The sequence below is a fragment of the Fopius arisanus genome, unplaced genomic scaffold (genome assembly GCF_000806365.1).
Source record: "Fopius arisanus strain USDA-PBARC FA_bdor unplaced genomic scaffold, ASM80636v1 scaffold00046, whole genome shotgun sequence".
NCBI lineage: Eukaryota > Metazoa > Arthropoda > Insecta > Hymenoptera > Braconidae > Fopius > Fopius arisanus.
The window spans coordinates 577,837-596,988 of NW_011887785.1; the positions used below are offsets into that span (position 1 = coordinate 577,837).

General features: G+C 40.2%; 7 protein-coding genes across 8 annotated transcripts in view; 6 read left to right on the forward strand and 1 right to left on the reverse strand.

The window, feature by feature from the left end:
• Nucleotides 1-2,362, forward strand: part of LOC105267411 (probable phosphorylase b kinase regulatory subunit beta) — a 4,786-nt gene extending 2,424 nt beyond the window's left edge. The window contains exon 3 of the mRNA XM_011306252.1: nucleotides 282-2,362. Within this exon, the coding sequence (XP_011304554.1) occupies nucleotides 282-2,102 (1,821 nt within the window). The 3' untranslated portion in view covers nucleotides 2,103-2,362. The remainder of the gene's footprint in view (nucleotides 1-281) is intronic.
• An 86-nt stretch (nucleotides 2,363-2,448) lies between these two features.
• On the forward strand, nucleotides 2,449-3,855 carry LOC105267412 (cysteine-rich venom protein 6). The gene is made up of 3 exons (XM_011306253.1): nucleotides 2,449-3,022; nucleotides 3,241-3,374; nucleotides 3,668-3,855. The coding sequence occupies exons 1-3, from the start codon at nucleotides 2,974-2,976 to the stop codon at nucleotides 3,815-3,817; spliced, it is 333 nt and encodes a 110-aa protein (XP_011304555.1). The 5' UTR covers nucleotides 2,449-2,973; the 3' UTR covers nucleotides 3,818-3,855.
• A 128-nt stretch (nucleotides 3,856-3,983) lies between these two features.
• Nucleotides 3,984-6,176, forward strand: LOC105267413 (uncharacterized). Its single transcript, XM_011306255.1, has 4 exons — nucleotides 3,984-4,724; nucleotides 4,972-5,175; nucleotides 5,230-5,517; nucleotides 5,580-6,176. The coding sequence occupies exons 1-4, from the start codon at nucleotides 4,674-4,676 to the stop codon at nucleotides 6,045-6,047; spliced, it is 1,011 nt and encodes a 336-aa protein (XP_011304557.1). The 5' UTR covers nucleotides 3,984-4,673; the 3' UTR covers nucleotides 6,048-6,176.
• A 70-nt stretch (nucleotides 6,177-6,246) lies between these two features.
• LOC105267417 (SET and MYND domain-containing protein 4) lies at nucleotides 6,247-9,139 on the reverse strand. The gene is made up of 5 exons (XM_011306260.1): nucleotides 8,965-9,139; nucleotides 7,667-8,770; nucleotides 7,020-7,453; nucleotides 6,777-6,914; nucleotides 6,247-6,691 (listed from the first exon to the last, which is right to left on the reverse strand). Exons 2-5 carry the CDS (start codon nucleotides 8,754-8,756, stop codon nucleotides 6,437-6,439), a joined length of 1,917 nt encoding a protein of 638 aa, XP_011304562.1. The 5' UTR covers nucleotides 8,757-8,770; nucleotides 8,965-9,139; the 3' UTR covers nucleotides 6,247-6,436.
• A 46-nt stretch (nucleotides 9,140-9,185) lies between these two features.
• Nucleotides 9,186-11,426, forward strand: LOC105267416 (speckle-type POZ protein-like). 2 transcript variants are annotated; one of them, XM_011306259.1, is made up of 4 exons: nucleotides 9,186-10,074; nucleotides 10,205-10,854; nucleotides 10,962-11,066; nucleotides 11,280-11,426. In XM_011306259.1, exons 1-2 carry the CDS (start codon nucleotides 9,321-9,323, stop codon nucleotides 10,495-10,497), a joined length of 1,047 nt encoding a protein of 348 aa, XP_011304561.1. In that variant the 5' UTR covers nucleotides 9,186-9,320; the 3' UTR covers nucleotides 10,498-10,854; nucleotides 10,962-11,066; nucleotides 11,280-11,426. The 2 variants fall into 2 exon arrangements, with proteins under 2 accessions (XP_011304561.1, XP_011304560.1); XM_011306258.1 differs by having other exon boundaries at nucleotides 10,205-11,066.
• A 504-nt stretch (nucleotides 11,427-11,930) lies between these two features.
• On the forward strand, nucleotides 11,931-16,126 carry LOC105267415 (sodium/potassium-transporting ATPase subunit alpha-like). Its single transcript, XM_011306257.1, has 10 exons — nucleotides 11,931-12,194; nucleotides 12,276-12,588; nucleotides 12,660-12,785; nucleotides 12,935-13,341; nucleotides 13,422-13,685; nucleotides 13,800-14,114; nucleotides 14,220-14,625; nucleotides 14,748-15,036; nucleotides 15,186-15,807; nucleotides 16,063-16,126. Exons 1-9 carry the CDS (start codon nucleotides 11,964-11,966, stop codon nucleotides 15,754-15,756), a joined length of 2,922 nt encoding a protein of 973 aa, XP_011304559.1. The 5' UTR covers nucleotides 11,931-11,963; the 3' UTR covers nucleotides 15,757-15,807; nucleotides 16,063-16,126.
• Nucleotides 16,127-16,166: 40 nt separating this feature from the next.
• LOC105267414 (probable chitinase 3) lies at nucleotides 16,167-18,803 on the forward strand. The gene is made up of 4 exons (XM_011306256.1): nucleotides 16,167-16,308; nucleotides 16,831-17,148; nucleotides 17,544-17,940; nucleotides 18,576-18,803. Exons 1-4 carry the CDS (start codon nucleotides 16,269-16,271, stop codon nucleotides 18,697-18,699), a joined length of 879 nt encoding a protein of 292 aa, XP_011304558.1. The 5' UTR covers nucleotides 16,167-16,268; the 3' UTR covers nucleotides 18,700-18,803.
• The last annotated feature ends 349 nt before the right edge of the window (nucleotides 18,804-19,152 follow it).

Genomic DNA, 19,152 nt, shown 5'->3' on the forward strand with positions numbered 1-19,152 from the left:
TCTACCCAATCCCTTGGATTTATCTATCGTATTATTTCTGCATCTGGAATGATTTGTTTTACCCTCGGAATTAAAAAGATATTTTATTTGCATGACACTATAAATAACAGTGAAATTCAATTGGAATGATTTTTCCCGCCCATTGCTCCTTCATAATTCATAATTAAAATAAATGCAATTTAATTTCTCTAGATGAAAAATGATTTCTCGTATTTTTCTGTGTTCTCACCAGAATTTACCTGAAGAAAATGGTTCCACTAACGATAAAATGATCTTCCTAGGGAACGCATTCGGATCTAGTGGTCCAGATAGTCCTGATAGCAGAATCAATGCGCCTCCAGGCGATGATGGCAACGTACGGTATCCAAACGCAAACTCCCCACGAGGTAGAGCCAGTGCAGATTCTGTCATCAGTGCAGCTAGTGAAAGTCTACCAGAAGTTGGGAATAAATGGTAAATTGAAGCTCCAGGGTCGTCCAGGTCGTCCAATCGGTTCCCTAGGTACCAGTAAAGTGTACAGAGTCTGTGGTATGACAGTTCTTTGCTATCCCCTGATCTTCGAGGTATCGCAATTCTACTTGTACCGCGACATGGCACTCCTGATAGACGACATAAAAACCGAATTAAAATTCGTGGGAAAGTACTGGAGATTGTCAGGAAGACCAACCGTTTGTCTCCTGATTCGTGAGGAGCACATGAGAGATCCACAGTTCAAGGAGATGCTCGATTTATTTGCAATGCTGAAGAAGGGCTACTGCGATGGAACGAAAGTACGAATTGGTCGTCTTCAGAATCTTATATCATCATCCTGCATCGAGCACTTGGATTTTGTCAGCTCGATGGAGACTGATCTAGAGCTGACGCAATTCAAGCAGCTGAAGCACGACTACATCGGCTATCAGAGCCTGACTGATGTCCCGAGGACTCTGTCCTACGTTGAAGAGCCCATTGATTACTCGAAATTCACCAATGAATCAACACCGAATATTCTCCAGGAGATTCGCAACTCGGTGGGGCTTTACGCCAAGTGTCAGCTCTATGGAATGCTCTTGAAGAAAGAAGGGGTTAATTATGAGATCAGTGGAATGACTGTTGGTGATCACCTGAGGAAACTCTATCAGCAGGCTGGAAGCCTCAGGTACTGGATGGCTGTGAGGTACTGCAGCAGTTTGTTAAATCACACTGTCGACAGCATCAGTCCTTTCATCACTGGTGTTCTTGTCAAGGGAAAACAGATAACTGTTGGTGTCATTGGCCAGCAGGAGACTGTATTCGATAAACCAATGACACCATCTGAGATCCAGTCAGTCATGTACTCGACTATTCAGCCACACGATGTCGTCCAGGCTGTACTCCAGCAAGAGATTCTACTCTACTGTGGAAGATTAATTGGTACCAATCCTGACATGTTCAGGGGCATCCTCAAAATCAGGATTGGATGGGTTCTCGAGGCCATCAGGCTCTACCTGGAACTCTTCGTTAAGAACCCAAAACCTATTGAGAATTATAGTCCTTATGAGATCAGGAGAATTCTTATTAAGGTACTCACTGTCAAGGATTGGGCCTCCAGGGAGCATCTCACTGTCATCAGCAGGAGGAAGATCGAGGGGAGCCTCTGCAGGGTTCCACCACATTTTTATAATCAAGTGTGGGAGGTGCTGATGAGGTGTCCTGGGGGGATTAGAGTCAATGGAAAAGAATTGCCTCAGCAACCCACTCTTTCCAACATGACGAGATCTGAATTGACTTTTGCACTTCTTGTTGAATCAATTCTTCATCATATTCATCTGCCTGAGTATCGACAGATTGTTGTTGAGCTTTTGAATATTGTCTCCGTTATTTTGATGAGGAATCCAGAGCTCATGTTCAGGCGGGAATTGGATTTAAATTCTCTCGTGGAGGATGCCTTCACCATGTATTGTAAGGATCATAATGTCGAGAGGAGCTCTGATATGGCGAATTTTTTTGCTGCTCATTACTCTGTTACCACTGGGTATCTTGCCAGGGCTGTTGTCAATAATGTACTCACGGGGGGGTCTATGGTCACTCCTATTGATTTTGATGTACCTAGCGAATCCTCGGAGATGTGTAATGTTAGTTAATTTATTTAAGATGTTGTGTTATTCTAAAATTCTGGATCTCTGATCTGAAATTCTCACAAAATCAGGGGATATCAAAATTGAAAGATTAATTGTTATCGCAAATTGTTAATTGTTTTATTGAAATTCTGGGGATTCGCCGTTTTTTTTGGTGGGAATTCTTTTTTGTGGCCTCTTTTTGGATTGGAGGCTTTAGATTTTTTTAGTGATTCTGCTCAGACTGGAATCTTCTGTGCCATGTAAATAAAATGAAATACTCATTATTTTCTTGTTTATTGTGTGATTTTGGAAATTGTTTTAATGGAATTATTAAAATTTTTAAAACAATCCACTCGAGAGTTCCTTTCATAATTTCGTCCTAATGAATATTCATAATAACAAACAATTTCTGGTAAAAAATTTAATTTGTTTATGAATTTTCTATTTTTACTCGCGCACGTGCAATTTTAATTTTTTTTATTGCAATTCACTCGTTCGGAGGCACCGTAAATTACCCATTTAAAAATCTCGGAAATTACTACCTGGAAAGTACATAACGGTAATTTTCTTGTGTATGCGCAACTAGCGGTAAGAATTATAAAACTCGAGAGTTGGCAGTTCTGTAGTTTATTAAACTGCACGCACAAACAATTGCGCAGATACCGAAAGTTATTTAAAAAGTGCAAACCGAAAAATTCCCCATCAAACTCTCATTTTTCTCTCTCACTTTCACGATTCATTATAGCTCCATCACAATTTGTTATTAACAATTTAAGTAATTGAACGAGTGAGCGACGCGCGCAAGGAATAGACGCTTAACCTCGACGAATATAATTTCAATTATATATAATATTCTATATAAATATATAGGGAATACATAAAAGAAAATATCAAAATGTCGAGGACAAAATTAGTGTGCGTTTTTATTATCGCGGTTGTTAATGGTGAGGAAATAATTATTGTCTTTTAACCCTTTTCTTGATTAAAGCTTTCCCCCACCTTTTTCCATTTCAAAATACTGCGCATGCGCCGCTGTGTTGGTCTTACGGCAGATTAATCTGCGCATCCACCCCCACCCCGGCTGTCATAATTTTGATTTTTTCAATTTTGCGGAAGGGTAATTAATCTGTCATTAATTACAACATTTGGGAATTAATTTCAGGAATTTTTACTGCGGAATTATCGAGATTTAATCCAGGGTCTAATGACATCTGCGGAAAAAATCAAATCTGGACCGAATGCGGAGCCGCGTGTCCAGACAGATGTATCAGACATCCGAACAGAATTTGTCCAATTGTAAGTGCAATTGTTATTAACAATGATCAATTAAAAAATTAATTATCCAAAAAAATTTTACTTTTTCTCGAATTTCAATCTGAAAAAATGACCAATTTAAATTATTATTACAATTATTAATTGATATTAATAATGATAATTAATTGTTTATAAATTTCGAGGAATTGATTCCCCGGAAAAATTGTAATGAATTTATTTATAAATCTTGAGGAATTGATTTTTTAAGGGATTTGCCATTTTTTGGAATTTCAATTTCAGTCGATTTGTTTAATTGATTTTTATATTGTTTATAGGAAAATTGCGTGAGGGGATGCGACTGCAGTCCAGGATTCGTCTTGGACGAGAATTTGGAGTGCGTTCATCCGTCGGAATGTCCAGGAGGCGGAATTCACGTCGCAGTTCTGGAGAACAAATATTCATACGGAATGTATGAAATAATATAAATAATCTACCCCGTTATTCCAATAATTTCATCAATAAAAAAAATTCATAACAATACAATCCATTTATTTTAGGCATTCCCCAGTATTCCTTAATTATTTCAATTAATTAATTAATTATTTTTGGGAGCTGATAAGAATTTTTGGTGGATGATATTTGAATTATTGATGACATAAGTTTTATCGAGATATTTAATCAAGATATTGTAAATAATGGGGGAGGTGTAATTAATTATTATCTCTTGTTGAAAGTAGGTCAAACTGCGCATGTGGAAAAATAAACAGTCAAGCGGAAATTTTTCGCATTTACACGGGGAATTCCCCGAAATCGTAATCACTGAAGACGCGACGATTTTCTGTTCACTATAAGGAATGCATAAACAATTGGATAAATAAATAAAATTGCCATTTCACATCAGCCCGAGGACTCCACTCACAGGGGAGAGGTTTCAATATTCCGAAACTCGAAAACCGCAGAGTGGAATCGAATGATTTTTATTTCATTTGAAAGCGCAAAAATTGAAGATTAAGATGAAACAAAATTTTTTAAATTCCACTCGACCAATCGGATGGTATTAACGATTGATCGAAGAAATTCGATGTTGCGGTTTTACTTTTCGAGGGACGATGGACGGAATATTTTAAATTAATTTATAAAATACTGGTAATATGTAATTTCTGCATGGATTTCTCACACAAAGACATCAGAAATGGGATCTACATTTTTGATAGTGCAAATATTAGTCGACATCTGCTGCGTATTGACTTCGATTCGATTATTCAAATTAGAATTTGACTATATAAAGACGATGGGGAAAGTACAAAATCACACTATCTGTAGAATTATTCAGTGATAACAATGAAGCTCGCCCTCGTTGTCTTCGCCGTTTTATTGGCACTTGTTCCCCACGTAAGTACTTGCAGTACTTCATAATATATCAATTACACAATCAAAAAGTTGAAGTTTTGAAAAGTAGTTGAGTTTTCGCGGGATTTCCCGGAATCTATGAAGAATATCGAAATTTTTCACAGAACCTTTTTCGTAGAGTAAATCAATACCCAGAAAAAAGGTTTTATCAAAAAATTCGCTAGCTCTCATGCATTCCGAGAAATTCCCCGAAAAGGTTCATCAATTTTCGTGTCATAATTTCATGTAGCACTCGGAGGCTGCATCCCTCGGTGGAGCTCTCGAGGCAGCTAGCCAAAAAACCCAGGACATAATAAACGCTGCACTAGCTAAAGTAGAGGAAGTCGTTGAAGATGTGAAATCAAAAGCGGCAAGACTAGGCGAGGAATTGCGAGGAAAAGTCGATGACTTCCTGAAGAAGATCGAAAAAGAAGTCGCTAACGCTCTGGAGAAGGTGAGGACGAAATTCCCCAGGCCCATTTCCCAAATAACCGAATAACTTTTCCAGATTCACAACAGAGTAAACGAGATCGTCGGCGATCTCGACGATCCAAATCTTTCAGAATGCAGAAGACTCGCGGGAACAGTCCGCGATACTTTCCTGTCAGTTGTCGCCGAAGAGAGAAAATGCGTTGCTGATAAATACGAAAATGGCAAACTATATATTGCAGAGATATCCGAAATCGCGAAGGAAGTCAGAAGTGAACTCAAGGCCCTGCGAGAGGCAGCGCACGAATGCGCTGAGAATGTTGATGGACTCAAAGCTACAGTAGAGGCCATCATCTGCATCAACAAAGTACGTAAATGAAATTTTACCTCATGACTGTGATGAATAATTGATTTAAACATCTGTTTCAGATTGGGCTGCAAGCAGTTTGGGTCAGCGCAAAGAGAGTCCCAGAAGTAACAGCTGTTTCTGTCAAATTGGGTTTTCTTGTGAATACTCTGCCAATTACTCTTCCTCAGTGTGCAGCGAAGAATGGATTCAGCAAGATTCATGAAAATGTTGATCAGCTGTTGTCGGGGGTGAAACAATGCGTTAAGGAAGCTACGGAGGGCGGAAATAAACCTGTTGTAACTTCAACAGTTAAATTGCCAACGACTTCGGAGGATTTTCCAGAAGCTACGGAAGTTGTGACTGAAGTCACGGAAGTTGTGACTGAAGCTACGGAAGTCGTGACTGAAGCTACGGAAGTCGTGACTGAAGCTACGGAAGTCGTGACTGAAGCTACGGAAGTCGTGACTGAAGCCACGGAAGTTGTGACTGAAGCCACTGAAGTTGTGACTGAAGCCACCGAAGTTGTGACTGAAGCTGACCTGTCCTAAATATTTTATTCGTTACTATTGTTACTATTTATAGGTCAACAATAATTATTTTGAATTAAAAGAACTCCAATTCTAACCTAAACAGGACATTCATCGCTGTTGATTAATTCTATCCATTTCCCCGGCGATTTTCCATCACAAATTGAATTCTCAATTAAAAATTATTAATTAAATATCCATCATCCGAACAAATCAGTCATTGTCAATATTCATTATATTTTCGTCTCTCATATTTACTGTAATAATCGTTCTGTGGATAATCTTAAAGCGATAACCTCAATCTAAAGTTAATGTGCGATAAAAAATACTTTGAGAAAAGGATAAACTGAGTAGAATTATGGGAGTAATAAAATGTCGGTTCATCATAATTATAAATAAAAAAATGTCACTCAATTTTTTGGGTGAAGGATCTGATGACGATTTCCCAGGAGTGCGTAAAACTTGCAGATGAAGGCGGTGAGGTTGGAGATAATGGGACACGGGGGTTGCCTGAATTTCCAGAATTCAGTCATCGTTTTTGATAATTCGTCGAGTAATTTCGATATGGCAGGATAGACACCGTGACTTGCCAATTCAAATAACTCGACTGATGCTCTATCCACAGTATTATATAGAGCCCATAGATGTGGAGGAATTTGCGTCACCTGCAACAATCAATGAAATACATGAGGGAAAATAAAAAAAATATTGATAGCAATTGAATTAATTGTGAGTTGAGGTAACACTCACGTCAAATGACGATTTGTCATCAGTCCAATTTTCTTTACAGGCGATGCACTTGCATTGAATTCCAATTATAGTTTTCAGGGCCTTTTGGCGCTCGTCTGTGGGTGCTAATTCAAAACCACTTGCTCGACATCCGATTAACTGAAAAAATAGAAAATAATAGACATTGAAGAATAAAAATCGATAAAATAGTGTAAATTTGTCTGTTGGAGTTGTCATTATTTTTAGAAGAAATAAATTAATTACCCTCTCCCCCTTTTTAATGGGATAACGCGCGAACATCACAGACTTCCTCCTAAATTCTTGAACTGAAACATTGGGAGCACAACTGTGGGACAAACGAGCATAAAGTGGAGCCAAGGCCAATCCGCACTGCACATAATTTGTGAAATTTAAACATGAGGAAATTTCTTGGGATCCCCCCACCATGATGAGAGTGAATCTCGTCATGAGACCCCCGACAAATGGCACCAAGTCGTTCTGGAAAAAACGCTGAGTGGTCATCTGCTCTCCGAAGAATTTACCCTTCGTCGCCAGAACGAATGTCATAAATACTGACGTCATTGTCATCGCCAGGAGTAACCGGGGTTTTCTCACTGCAGCGTGAGTTGGCAGTGAAAAAAATGTCTCGAGACTTCTGCCATCGAATACTGAACCTGAGAATCCCCTCTTCAGCAATTCTACAACAAATTTTATTATAACTTAATAAATTTAAATCAATGCTCTTGATCCTGAGAATATTGTGGGAATCCCACGATTCGTTAGTCTCCAAGAAAATAATTTCCATGAAATATTTAAATATTAATGATCGAATTATTAAATATTGATATTAAATATACGAATGAAGTTTGAATTAAACAAATATAAAATTTATTATTAATAAAAAATTTCACCAGAATTATTTTCCATGCTCCTGACCCTCCCCCTGAGTGCCTGAAGACTCCCCGCCTCCTTGAGTGCCCGGATAATAGCCCTGACGATCATGGGTCCAAGAACGTCATTCTGTACGAACTCCATCCCCTCCACGACTCCACACTCGAGGTCATGGTATTCCCTCCAGGCAGTGTCCTTGCAGGTTTCTGAGCAGTAGATCCTCAAGACACAGGTGGTACAGGGAATGCCTGAGAATGTTTGAATGAAACAGTGGGCACAGTAGCAGTAGGACTTGCGCTCATGAAGAGCAGCAACGAAGGGTTCCTGTACAGCAATGATTTCCCCAGGTATGATATCCCTGCTGGCCCTCACCACGTCACCAGAGAAATGAATGGAGCTGGATGCCCCGACGATTTCAGGACTTTCCTGAAAGACATCTTTAAGGAAAACCTCGCTGTTCCATTTTTCCAGTAGTGGTGGAGGCCTCTGAAAATCTCTCAGGGTGTCCTCCACCAATCGTCTGTGAGGGTGTCTCTTCTCCATTCGTCTGAGCCACTTCCTGGCGTTCTCCAGGGCTCGATCGACATCTCCAGAGTCCTGAGTGCCCAGGGCTTTCAGGCAGAGGGCCCTTCTCGCGAAGAGTTTGGCCTTGAGGCGGTCAGGATATCCTGATTTTAAGGCTCGCGTTATGTCCTGGAGGGCGTCCTTGTACAGCCGTACTTTTAGGAGAATTGCGGAACGATTTGCGTAGGCCAGGGCCATCTCTGGGGATCCCTGGGGGGCGTGTGCCAGGGTCCTTGTCAGACCCTCGAGGATGATGTTCATGCAGACGTCTGGAGCGATCTTGTAGAGCAGGTTCACCTCCTCTCGAAATAGTCTCGAGTCTTTCGCGTTTTTGCCGGCTCTTGGGACCTGCAGCCGCGATTTCCAGGTCTTGAAACACCTGTGGGACTTTATGCTGTTCATTACTGTCTTGAAACGATCCTCGTCACTCATGTGAGGCAATGATTTCAGGTTAATCAACTTCTTCACCGACTCCAGGTCGATTCCTGAAAACCAGGTACTCTTCTCCTCGTCCATTGGATCTCCTGGGGGACGTGAACGAATCATTTTGGTCTCGAATGCTGGAATTATTTTGAAGTCGTCAATAAATTCGAAATGAGATAATTATTTCAATCTCTTGTCACTCTCTCCAAGAATTTTTCTGTTTAATTTTTCTCTCGAGAGAATTCCAAGGCTTATCAATTTTTTTGTTTTTGGAATTCAGGGGAATTTTCGGTTTATACCCTGAAGGTTAGGATTTTTATTTTTTACGCACCGGAGAGATTTTGGCTGGAGTTGGTTTTTTCTTTTTGGGAGACAAGAAAAAATGGAAGTGATTAATTAATTAATGGAGAATTTCCCTGGAGTTTAATTATTAAAGGGCAATAGAGACGATGGGATTAACCGATTGCTTTATCGAGCGATTGCTGACTGTCAAGATAATTTTCTGATAAGAAATTTGCAAAGGAGAGGTCGGTAAGGAGGGCGTGTGACATTCTCCTTGGAGTTTCAGGAGAAGAATAGAAATTCCATCGATTCCAGGAGGTCTCCTGAATCCCCAGGATTTGAGGATTCCCCAGTGGCTGGAGACTGGAAATTTCTCAAAAATTATCAGCACGAGAGTCTCCTAAAATGTCAGCCCCAGATTCAGAATTCATTCTGATCCAACGAACGCGTGACGAGGTATTCACATATCACCACGAGTGGAAGATCAAGAACTTCAGTGGACGTCCAGAGGCACCAGGTCAGTGCATAAAATCCTCGATGTTCTCTCTGACACGCGACCCAGATAAAAAATGGTACATCAGGCTGTACCCAAAAGGCACTCATCAAGACGAGCCAAATTTCATGTCCCTCAGGGTCTGCCTCAAGGCTGAGGACCCTGTGGAGGAGGTGCCCATGAAGGTGGAGGTGTCAGTTCTAACTGTTCACCAGGTAAAAAAATTTCCAATTACTTGGGTCCATAAGTACTTGACAGGACGACCCTATGGCCCATCCAAATCATTCCACAGGAATTGGTTGCAGAGTTCTCCTGATGTTTATCTTCCTGGGGATATCTTGACTCTTTTGTGTCAGTTTACTGTCCTGGAGCCGCCGAATTCTGTGTATGACAGACCAAAATTCAAACAGGTGGAGAGACGATTGGGCCAAGACTTGGAGATTTTTCTCTCGGAGGGGTCCTGGTTCAGTGATATTTCTTTCGACTTCAGTGGTGAAATAATTCCTGCTCACAGGTCTATTTTGGCTGCCAGGAGTTCTGTCTTTGCTGCGATGTTCAAGTACTCTGGGGATGTTGTTCCTATCGTTGATATCCAGCCTGATGTCTTCAAGGCGATGCTGACGTATATTTATACAGATTCTGTTCCCAGGATCAAGGACATGGCAGGTAAGCAAGAATATTCTCTCAATTTCTGCCATTCGTCTGTGGATTTTTCAGGAAAAAATCTCCCAGGTGGATTTTTCCTGGTGGAATCCAAATGATTCTCTTTATTTATGAATTTAAATTGTTTGAACAGGACAACTTCTGGAAGTTGCTGAGAGGTTTGGCCTTGACGGTCTGAAAGCCATGTGTGAACCCATCATCTTCGAGAAAATAACTTTTGATAATTGTGCTGAAGTCCTGGTGACGGCTGATTTGGTCGGTGCCACGCAGCTCAAGACTTCAGTCATTGAATTCATCACCAGAAATCTCAAGGATGTCGTCAAGACCCAGGGGTACCGGTGTCTGGAGCAAATGCATGCAGCCCTGTTGACGGAGATTATCCTGGAGATGGAGCCGAAAACCAAGAAACCCAAGCAAGAGACCTAGAGTAGTCGATTGAAGTCTCAATTATTTATCAGGATTATTATAATTTTTTATGAACTCAAATATCGAGAGTATTGTTTATTACGCCTTAAAGTTGTGAAAACATAAAATTAGTAATAGTTATTGATACGAATAAAGAATTATTATTTCTCTCGGGGAATATATTTTTTTTAATATTTAAATTCTCGCGGTTTAATATCAGGGTTTTATTGGACGAGCGATTGAGCCAGTGGTTGTGTAGCAAATATCTGAAGGCAGAAATTTTTAAGGAATAATTTATTTGAAAAATATATGCTGTGCGTAAATATTCGGATAAATACGTCCAATTGGTCGTGTATTGATTTCTTATTGATGAGAGAAGTAAGAGTGAAGACAAGAGAACATTGAGTAATTTTCAATTAATCTTTGAGATGAATTAAGTGTTTGGTTTAACCTCTAACATTTGGAAATAATGTTTTTCTGGAAAGGAAAGCGAGTTACAGCCAAAAAATACGAGACGCAATTAATTCGTCAACAAAATGGTTTTGCAAGACGTAAATATCCAGTGCCGGATGAGAAATCCGTGATAAATGGTAGGAAAATCCTCGAATTTCTCATTAATTTCCACGGAAAAACCATTACGTCCCTCGCAGATTTATTTGAAAAAAAATTTCAAAAATTCCTGCAATCCGTACAATAAATTTTTCGAAAAGGGACGAAAGTATTCGAAATATAATAATTATTTTCTCGTCCCTCTGGTTCACGATTGGTCGATTATTATTAATTGAAATAATTATTTGTTCCAGAGAAACGAAAGAGCAGAGCGAAGTACATGAGGATGTATAGAAAAAGAAAACGTGAGGAAATAGAGACTAAAAATACACCAGAGAAATCAAAGAATGAAAATAATGAGTTGTCCCCGTCCTTTTGGTTCGTCAACGTCGATTCTGATTATGAAGAATCCGATAAAGAAACTGCAGAAGAAGATATTAAAAAATTGGAAGAAAATACGACGTGATGTGATTACTCAATGAAATAACTGAACAATTACCATTTTTATAAATAATATCTATAGTTGTTAATAAATTATGAATTTGTTTTGTAATGAATTGTATTTTGAAGAATTTATTGCTCCACCGATTTATCCTTTAAAAAAAATGTAGAAAAGTTAATAAAGAAATTAATAATTAATTAAAAATCGGATTACGAATTTATTCCTTTGGATTCATAATGAATTAAACATAAACAAATGAATGAATGAATTAATTCCTAAATTAAAAATGAGATAATTAATATAAGATTACGAATGAATAATTAATTGTACAATCAATGTGAAAATTATTTTTTAATTCAGAATTCTTTTGAAAAATTCCTTTTGGCATCGCCGAGGGTGGGGGAGGGGGAAGTGGAGATTGTTTTTGAATGACTTTCGGTTTTGGTTAAATCATGACGTGAAATCGAAATGTCTCCTGGAAATCATCGGCTGGATAATGAGCGAGAGAAATTCATTACGCGATGACGTTGACACCGACGTACACACGAGGGATATTAATGAATTATTAAATAATTTGGGGACTGATGTAATGACGGGATTATCCAGTGCAAGAGCTCGGGAATTGATAGCGGAAGTCGGGGCAAATGCGCTGACACCCCCCAAGAAGTCATCGGAAATTTTGAAACTGGGGAAATGCTGTTTCTGTGGATTTTCCACGCTCATATGGGTCTGATATCATTTTAATTATTCATCAATTATTTTCAAAAAAATAACATTACGATACGATACGATAAAAAAATAAAAATAGGTCGGTGCATTCCTCTGCTTCGGGAGTTACATTTTAGAATCGGCTACACGAGAGGATGCCTCCCCAGATCACCTCTGGCTGGGTGTTGTCCTCGCTCTCCTGACGATGATAACCGGAATGTTCAGTTACTACCAGGAATCAAAAAGCACAAAAATCATGGAGACATTCAACGAGCTACTCCCACAAAAAGCTGTTGCCCTGAGGGACGGTGAAAGGAGGGAGCTCAATGTTACTGAGTTAGTCCCTGGGGACATTGTCCTCATCGAAACCGGTGATCGAGTCCCTGCTGACATTAGAATCCTGGAATGTCAAGGTAATGTCTTTCTCCTTTCACTTCTCTTATCGTTTTTTATCTTATTCTCATTCCCATCGGAATTATTTCAGGTCTTAAGGTCGATAACGCATCGATAACTGGTGAGTCAATCCCCCTTTTGAGATCATCAATGACGTCAGGGGGGAGCATTCTCGAGAGCAAGAACATGATTTTCTTTTCCACAAATGTAATTGAAGGTAATTGATTTTTTTTTATTAATTCCACATTTTGCATTCAATCGATTAATTGGAGATCAATAAAAAAAATGTTAATATTTCTTTTTGATTGATCTTCTGGAATTAATGATATTCATTAACAGTTGTTCAATAATTATTAATTGATGAAGGTAGAGGCAAGGGTGTGGTGGTGGCATGTGGAGATCGTACAGCGATGGGACGAGTAGCAAAATTGACATCGAGACTGTCTCCAAGACCAACGCCTCTGTCCCGAGAGATCGCCTCCTTCATGAGGTACATCTCCTGCTGGGCTGTCTTCCTCGGGTTCTCCTTCTTCGTGATGTCTCTGGGGATGGGCTACGGTGCTATCGATTCGTTGGTCTTCCTGATAGGAATAATCGTAGCAAATGTACCAGAAGGTCTTCTAGCTACAGTTACTGTCAGTCTTACTCTCACAGCCAAAAGGATGGCCAGTAAAAATTGTCTCGTCAAGAATCTCCAAGCCATCGAGACACTCGGCTGTACAGCTGTTATCTGCAGCGATAAAACAGGAACTCTCACTCAGAACAAGATGACAGTACATCGACGAATTAATTTCAATATCAAATTGTTTTAAATTAATTGAGCAGTAATTAATATAATAATATATGGTCTCAGGTAAGGCACCTGTGGTTTGACGGACAACTGCGGGAGGTGATGGCTGGACACAACTGGAGATGGTACCACGATAATCCTGGATTCAACAATCTAGCGAGAATTGCCAGTCTGTGCAACAGAGCAGAGTGGGCACCTTCTCCAGGACCTCCACCACCCCTCACCAAGAGAAAAATCCTAGGTGATGCCTCCGAGGCAGCCCTCCTCAAGTGCCTGGAGGTCCTCGTCAAGGGTGGAGCTGCATCCTATCGACAGCAATACACAAAAGTATTTTCACACCCAATTCCTAAAAATAATTAACTCCGCAGAATAATTTATTGTCAAACAATCCGTAATGTCTCATCAGATTATTCTCCCCGTGTGATTGTCCGTTTATTGTAGATTTTCGAGATTCCCTTCAACTCGACAGACAAATATCAGGTGAACATTCACTCATTCAAGGATCGGTACCTGCTGTCTCTGAAAGGAGCCCCTGAGAGGGTCATCGAGCACTGCACAACCGTTTCCTTCGGCTCAGAAACCCGAGGACTCACTGATGACGTCAAACTGGCTTACCTGGCAGCCTGTGACGATCTAGCGAAGAATGGAGAACGAATCCTGGGGTTCGCCGATTTAGAAATCCCCGGGAAGTTCTTCCCGAAGGATTTTCAGTTCAATGGAGATCCCCTGAATTTTCCTCTGCAGAATCTCCGCCTGGTGAGATCTCATTTCCCCGTTGATATTCTGATTTTAATTCAAAATTTAATTTTGATGAATTAAATTTAATTAACCGGAGAATTTATTCTGAAAAAATTCTCCGAGGTGGGTCTGATAGCGATGCTGGATCCCCCACGTCCAACGGTCCCGGATGCCGTGTACAAATGTCGTCTCGCTGGTGTAAAAGTGATAATGGTGACAGGAGATCATCCTGACACAGCGAGAGCAATAGCAAAAGCAGTGGGAATAATAACGGAGGACCCCCAGGTCGATTCCTCCCACTCAGTCGTCCTCACAGGCTCAGAGCTCCGGGAATTCGGTGCCCACGAACTCGACGACCTCATAAGATCACACCCAGAGATCGTCTTCGCGAGGACATCACCAGTGCAGAAGCTCCAGATAGTCGAGAGCTGCCAGAGGCTTCACCTCATCACAGCTGTCACTGGTGATGGTGTCAATGACTCGCCAGCCCTGAAGAAGGCGGACATCGGGGTCTCGATGGGCATCACAGGTTCAAAACAATTAAAATAAATTATAATTCGGAAATTAATTCCTCGGAGATGACGCCATGATGGTCTCCGAGATATAATTTAATTATAAATAAATAATTTATTTTTTTTTTAATGTTCCCAGGATCAGACGTGAGTAGACAAGTCGCTGATTTAATTCTCCTCGACGATAATTTCGCTTCAATCGTAACGGGAATAGAAGAGGGTCGACGAATTTTCGAATGTTTGAAATCAAGTATCGCTTATACATTGGCCAGCAATGTTCCAGAGATCACTCCGTTCCTCGCGTTCATAGCATTTGGGATTCCCCTGCCTGTGGGAATAATCTGCGTGCTGTGCATTGATTTGGGGACGGATATGTGGCCGGCAATTGCTCTGGCATATGAAGAGACAGAAAGTGATTTGATTAAAAGGCATGAAATAAATAATTGCCTCTCAATAATTATAAAAATTAATAATTCTCATTTTCTATTCAAGGTTATGTTACCAATTATTATTAACTGCTATTAATTAATTCTTATTGACTCATTATTATCAATAGAAATATAATGATCATTTGTAGACCCCCCCGGATTCCCCAAACCGATCACTTGGTCAGTAGAAAACTAGTTTTCATGTCATACGGTCAAATCGGAATAATCGAAATGGCCGCTGGTTTCTTCACGTACTTCGTGGTGATGGCGGAGAATGGCTTTCACCCTGGGGACCTGGTGGGCCTCCGTGCCACCTGGGACAACCGAGCAGTTACCGATCTCAAGGACAGCTATGGCCAGGAGTGGTCCTACCACCAGAGAAAAGTCCTGGAGTACACGTGTCACACCGCCTTCTTCGTAGCAATCGTCATTGTCCAGGTGGCAGACGCCATCATCTGCAAGACCAGGAGAAATTCCATTCTCCATCAGGGTATGAACAATTGGGTTCTCAATATTGGACTTCTCTTCGAGATCGTGATGGCGTGCGTTGTGTCTTACGCACCTCACATGGACGTCGTCCTCAAGACTTATCCGTTGAAGGCTAGGTGGTGGCTTCCTGGGGTTCCTTATGCTATTCTTATTATCATTTATGATGAAATCAGGAAATTCTGGATTAGGCGGCATCCTGGGGGATGGTGGGACCGGGAGACGTCGTACTGAAGATTTCAGTCCCAAATTCTCATTTATTTTCTTGTCCTCAAAAAGGACTCGGTACGTTCCAATCTCCTCCAATTCATCATTATTATTATTTTTAATCAGATATAGTAGAACTAAAAGAAAAAATTGTAATCATCACCTCCAGGAGTTCCTGGAGTTGTAAAAAAAATAGACAAATTAAATCTCTGTGGAGGAACGGAAGGTTTAGGAGAATTCCAATCGAATTTCTTGAGGAAATAATTTTTTTGAAGATCCTGATATTCAGGATGGAATTGAATTTGAAGATATAGTGATATTTTACCTGGACAGGAAGGTATGGGGCACTGGCGAGTGTTGTAACCCGTCGACACGCACGAACGAGTGGAAAGTGGGGGAGACATATAAGATCCTTGGAGGCATACGAAGCCCCGGTAGTCTCTAGTCATCACGCTTTGCATCTACAACGAGAGTGAACTGAAAAAAAAATTAAAAAGGGTAATTGTTGACACCTGCACCAGAGACTTTCATCCGTCAGGATGAGGACCACCAGCATTTGCCTGCTGCTCGCATGTCTCGGTGAGTCACGAAAGGACTTTCTCGTTCGCTTTTCGACGGTTTTTCTAGCCCCGATAATCTCGAAAGTGTATGACCCAGTTATGCATTTCTTCATCGGTCTGTTTTTCCTTTCCTCAAAGTTTTCATTTGAGACTCAAATATTAAATTAATTAATTAATAAAATTAAAATAATAAATAAATCACAACTAGTTCCATCGATTTATACTTTTATTTCTGTATGCCAATCATTTTATCTCAATTATTCATGAGAATACCGATTTATTCGATTGCAATAAATATTAAAAAAATGTTCTCACGGCGTGCAATAATCGATAAAAAAATGCATCGAGAGGAAAATTCTGAAAACCGGAAAGTCAGGAGATGCTATCGAGTTTGAGCGTCGAAGAACCGAAGACTTTCACGCTTTCTTCTTGAAGTCGTCGAGGTCGACGGGCAGTTGCTTCACGGCCGGTCTAAAGGCCTCGTAAACTCGTTTAAAATTCCCCACCGGGATATGGGATTTCATGTTTATGACCTTGACAGGATTGACAGGAGCATTGACAAGGAAGCAAGAGTCAGCTGAACAGGGTAGACGAAAAATTGGTTATCGCAGACACCAGACGACATCACCAGCTCCAGAGGACGATGAAGAGTACGAGGACATAGTCTTACCGAACGAGTGCCCAGAGCCCAACGGTTTTTTCCCCGATGACAAGCAGTGCGATAAATACTACGACTGCAGGGATGGAAAATTCACGGCCAAATTGTGCCCCGATGGACTCGTCTTCAACGACTTCAGTCCACAGCACGAGAAGTGTGATCTTCCCTTCGGAATCGATTGCAGCAAACGACCGGAGAGACGTAAGTCAAAAATATATCACCTAATATTTACATATTATTTAATATAATATAATAAAGAACTTCACATCAACCGAAATTTAAAAAACAAGTCGATTAAAACAAGTCGACGCGCAAGACGTCGATGAATATCTCCGAATCTCGCAGAGATAGCGCATTTATGATAATATCCTTTTTTGTCGATCTTTTTTCCCTCTGTAAAAAAGATCTTATCGAAAAAATCGGTATTACACGCGGGGTCTGAGATATTTGAGGAAATCGGCAGTAAGAAAAACGTCGGTTCGTTATCTTTTGCAGAAAATTGTGTATATTTTGAAAAAGCAATTGGCTAAAGGGAAAATCGGATGATTGAAGGGAAATTTCAGGGGAAATTGATACATTCAATTTTTTATCTTCAGAGTCCCCTCAATCCTCTCCCCACTGTCCCCGAATGCACGGATATTTTGCCCACGAGACTCCAAGCATCTGCGACACATTTTACTACTGCGTCGAGGGTAAATTCAATATGATAACGTGCCCCGATGGTCTCGTCTTCTCCGAGAAAACCGGTATCTGCAATTGGCCGGATGAGGCCCAGAAGAAGGGCTGCGGCTCCAAGGAGCTATTCAATTTCACTTGTCCAAAGGTCAATGAGACAGTGGCAGCAACTCATCCTCGTTATCCTGACAGCGAGGACTGTCAATATTTCTATGTCTGCGTTAATGGTGAGATACCGAGGAGAAATGGTTGTAAAATTGGTCAAGCATTCGACGAACGCACCGGCAAGTGCGACTGGGCAAGAAAAATTCCTGAATGGTACGTTTATTTTATTAGACAAAGGAGAGATGGGTCTCTGGTGCACAGAACGTGTTTCGCATTATGATAATGAGAAACTCAACGGCCAATCCCTGATGACAAGACTCTCGGGCCTTTCACTTCGGTGATTTTGCTGTTGCCGTTTTATTTTCAAATCGGCAATGAGAATTCTAATGAATTTTATGGCAAACGGGTAAAGGGTAACGAGTCGATCTGTCTCTTTGGACAGTTTTCGTGGAATATCGATGAATCTAGTGGAGGTACAGCAATCTTTATTGGAAACTTTTTTTGAGCGGAGAGGAGAGCTGCAAAAAAGATTCTCATGAAAATTGCGATATCTCTTCTACGTTTTGAGATATTCCTCGATAACTCACGAATTAAATTGATGCATCTGTTACTCTTATTTTTTCGCTCTTCCATTTATTCGAAGATCAATGAATAATAATTATTCATTACCAATACTAAAAATTATTATAAATATTCATAATTAATTATGAATTTTGGGATTGTTTTGAGAGGACAAACATCTGTTATTATTGTTATTATTGATATTATGATGAAAAAAAATGTTGATGTGGAATTTTGAATTTTTTTATTGTGCAATCATTCAGATTTTTTTGCAATAAATTTTACAGTAAAGACTGGTACAAAGGGCAACTGACTGATGCAGAATTGGATGCCCTGGAGAATCCCCCACCGAAGGCAAAACCAACGGGTGGTCCAAGCCGACGAAAAAGCTCAAGACCCACAAAAATCTGAGCTCCACCTAGACTAAGAAAATATTTAAATCGTATTTTTTTTTTTCCAACCGAGAATTTTCTACTGTAATTGTTAAATAAAGTAAACACTTTACGTAAAATGGAGGTTGGCAATTGGTGTTACGTGTGATAGCTTTCATTTTCCTGGGCTGCGGCTTTGTGGAAGAAATGGGGAAGTGGTTTTGGAAATTCGGGTGACGGCCATCGACTCGTGGAGAAGGCCTAGGTCTCCAGTATCTGGATGACTGATAGCTTTCGCCGAGTGGTCAATGTACGGTGAATAGATTTTTATTGTCAGATGGGGCATCGCTTTCATTTTGAAACTGCTCTGACGAGAATTAAAGATTTCACCAATTAATTGATTATCATTGATAACAGGAATCAATTCCGTAATTATTACAGAAATTAATCATTCGATTTCGAATTTTTATTTTAATTTCTTTTCATTATTATT

Excerpts from the sequence above, each read along its gene's own strand:
- LOC105267412 (XM_011306253.1), top strand. The coding sequence starts at position 2,974 with ATGTCGAGGACAAAATTAGTGTGCGTTTTTATTATCGCGGTTGTTAAT. Across the intron at positions 3,023-3,240 it reads TATTATCGCGGTTGTTAATG|GAATTTTTACTGCGGAATTA; the intron begins GTGAGGAAATAA and ends AATTAATTTCAG. Across the intron at positions 3,375-3,667 it reads CGAACAGAATTTGTCCAATT|GAAAATTGCGTGAGGGGATG; the intron begins GTAAGTGCAATT and ends TATTGTTTATAG.
- LOC105267416 (XM_011306258.1), top strand. The coding sequence starts at position 9,321 with ATGTCAGCCCCAGATTCAGAATTCATTCTGATCCAACGAACGCGTGAC. Across the intron at positions 10,075-10,204 it reads CAGGATCAAGGACATGGCAG|GACAACTTCTGGAAGTTGCT; the intron begins GTAAGCAAGAAT and ends TTGTTTGAACAG.
- LOC105267415 (XM_011306257.1), top strand. The coding sequence starts at position 11,964 with ATGAGCGAGAGAAATTCATTACGCGATGACGTTGACACCGACGTACAC. Across the intron at positions 12,589-12,659 it reads TAGAATCCTGGAATGTCAAG|GTCTTAAGGTCGATAACGCA; the intron begins GTAATGTCTTTC and ends GAATTATTTCAG. Across the intron at positions 13,686-13,799 it reads ATCGACAGCAATACACAAAA|ATTTTCGAGATTCCCTTCAA; the intron begins GTATTTTCACAC and ends CGTTTATTGTAG.
- LOC105267413 (XM_011306255.1), top strand. The coding sequence starts at position 4,674 with ATGAAGCTCGCCCTCGTTGTCTTCGCCGTTTTATTGGCACTTGTTCCC. Across the intron at positions 5,176-5,229 it reads TCGCTAACGCTCTGGAGAAG|ATTCACAACAGAGTAAACGA; the intron begins GTGAGGACGAAA and ends TAACTTTTCCAG. Across the intron at positions 5,518-5,579 it reads CCATCATCTGCATCAACAAA|ATTGGGCTGCAAGCAGTTTG; the intron begins GTACGTAAATGA and ends CATCTGTTTCAG.
- LOC105267417 (XM_011306260.1), bottom strand. The coding sequence starts at position 8,756 with ATGATTCGTTCACGTCCCCCAGGAGATCCAATGGACGAGGAGAAGAGT. Across the intron at positions 7,454-7,666 it reads GAGCATGGAAAATAATTCTG|AATTGCTGAAGAGGGGATTC; the intron begins GTGAAATTTTTT and ends AATTTGTTGTAG. Across the intron at positions 6,915-7,019 it reads CCATTAAAAAGGGGGAGAGG|TTAATCGGATGTCGAGCAAG; the intron begins GTAATTAATTTA and ends CTATTTTTTCAG.
- LOC105267414 (XM_011306256.1), top strand. The coding sequence starts at position 16,269 with ATGAGGACCACCAGCATTTGCCTGCTGCTCGCATGTCTCG. Across the intron at positions 16,309-16,830 it reads CCTGCTGCTCGCATGTCTCG|GATTGACAGGAGCATTGACA; the intron begins GTGAGTCACGAA and ends TGACCTTGACAG. Across the intron at positions 17,941-18,575 it reads GCAAGAAAAATTCCTGAATG|TAAAGACTGGTACAAAGGGC; the intron begins GTACGTTTATTT and ends TAAATTTTACAG.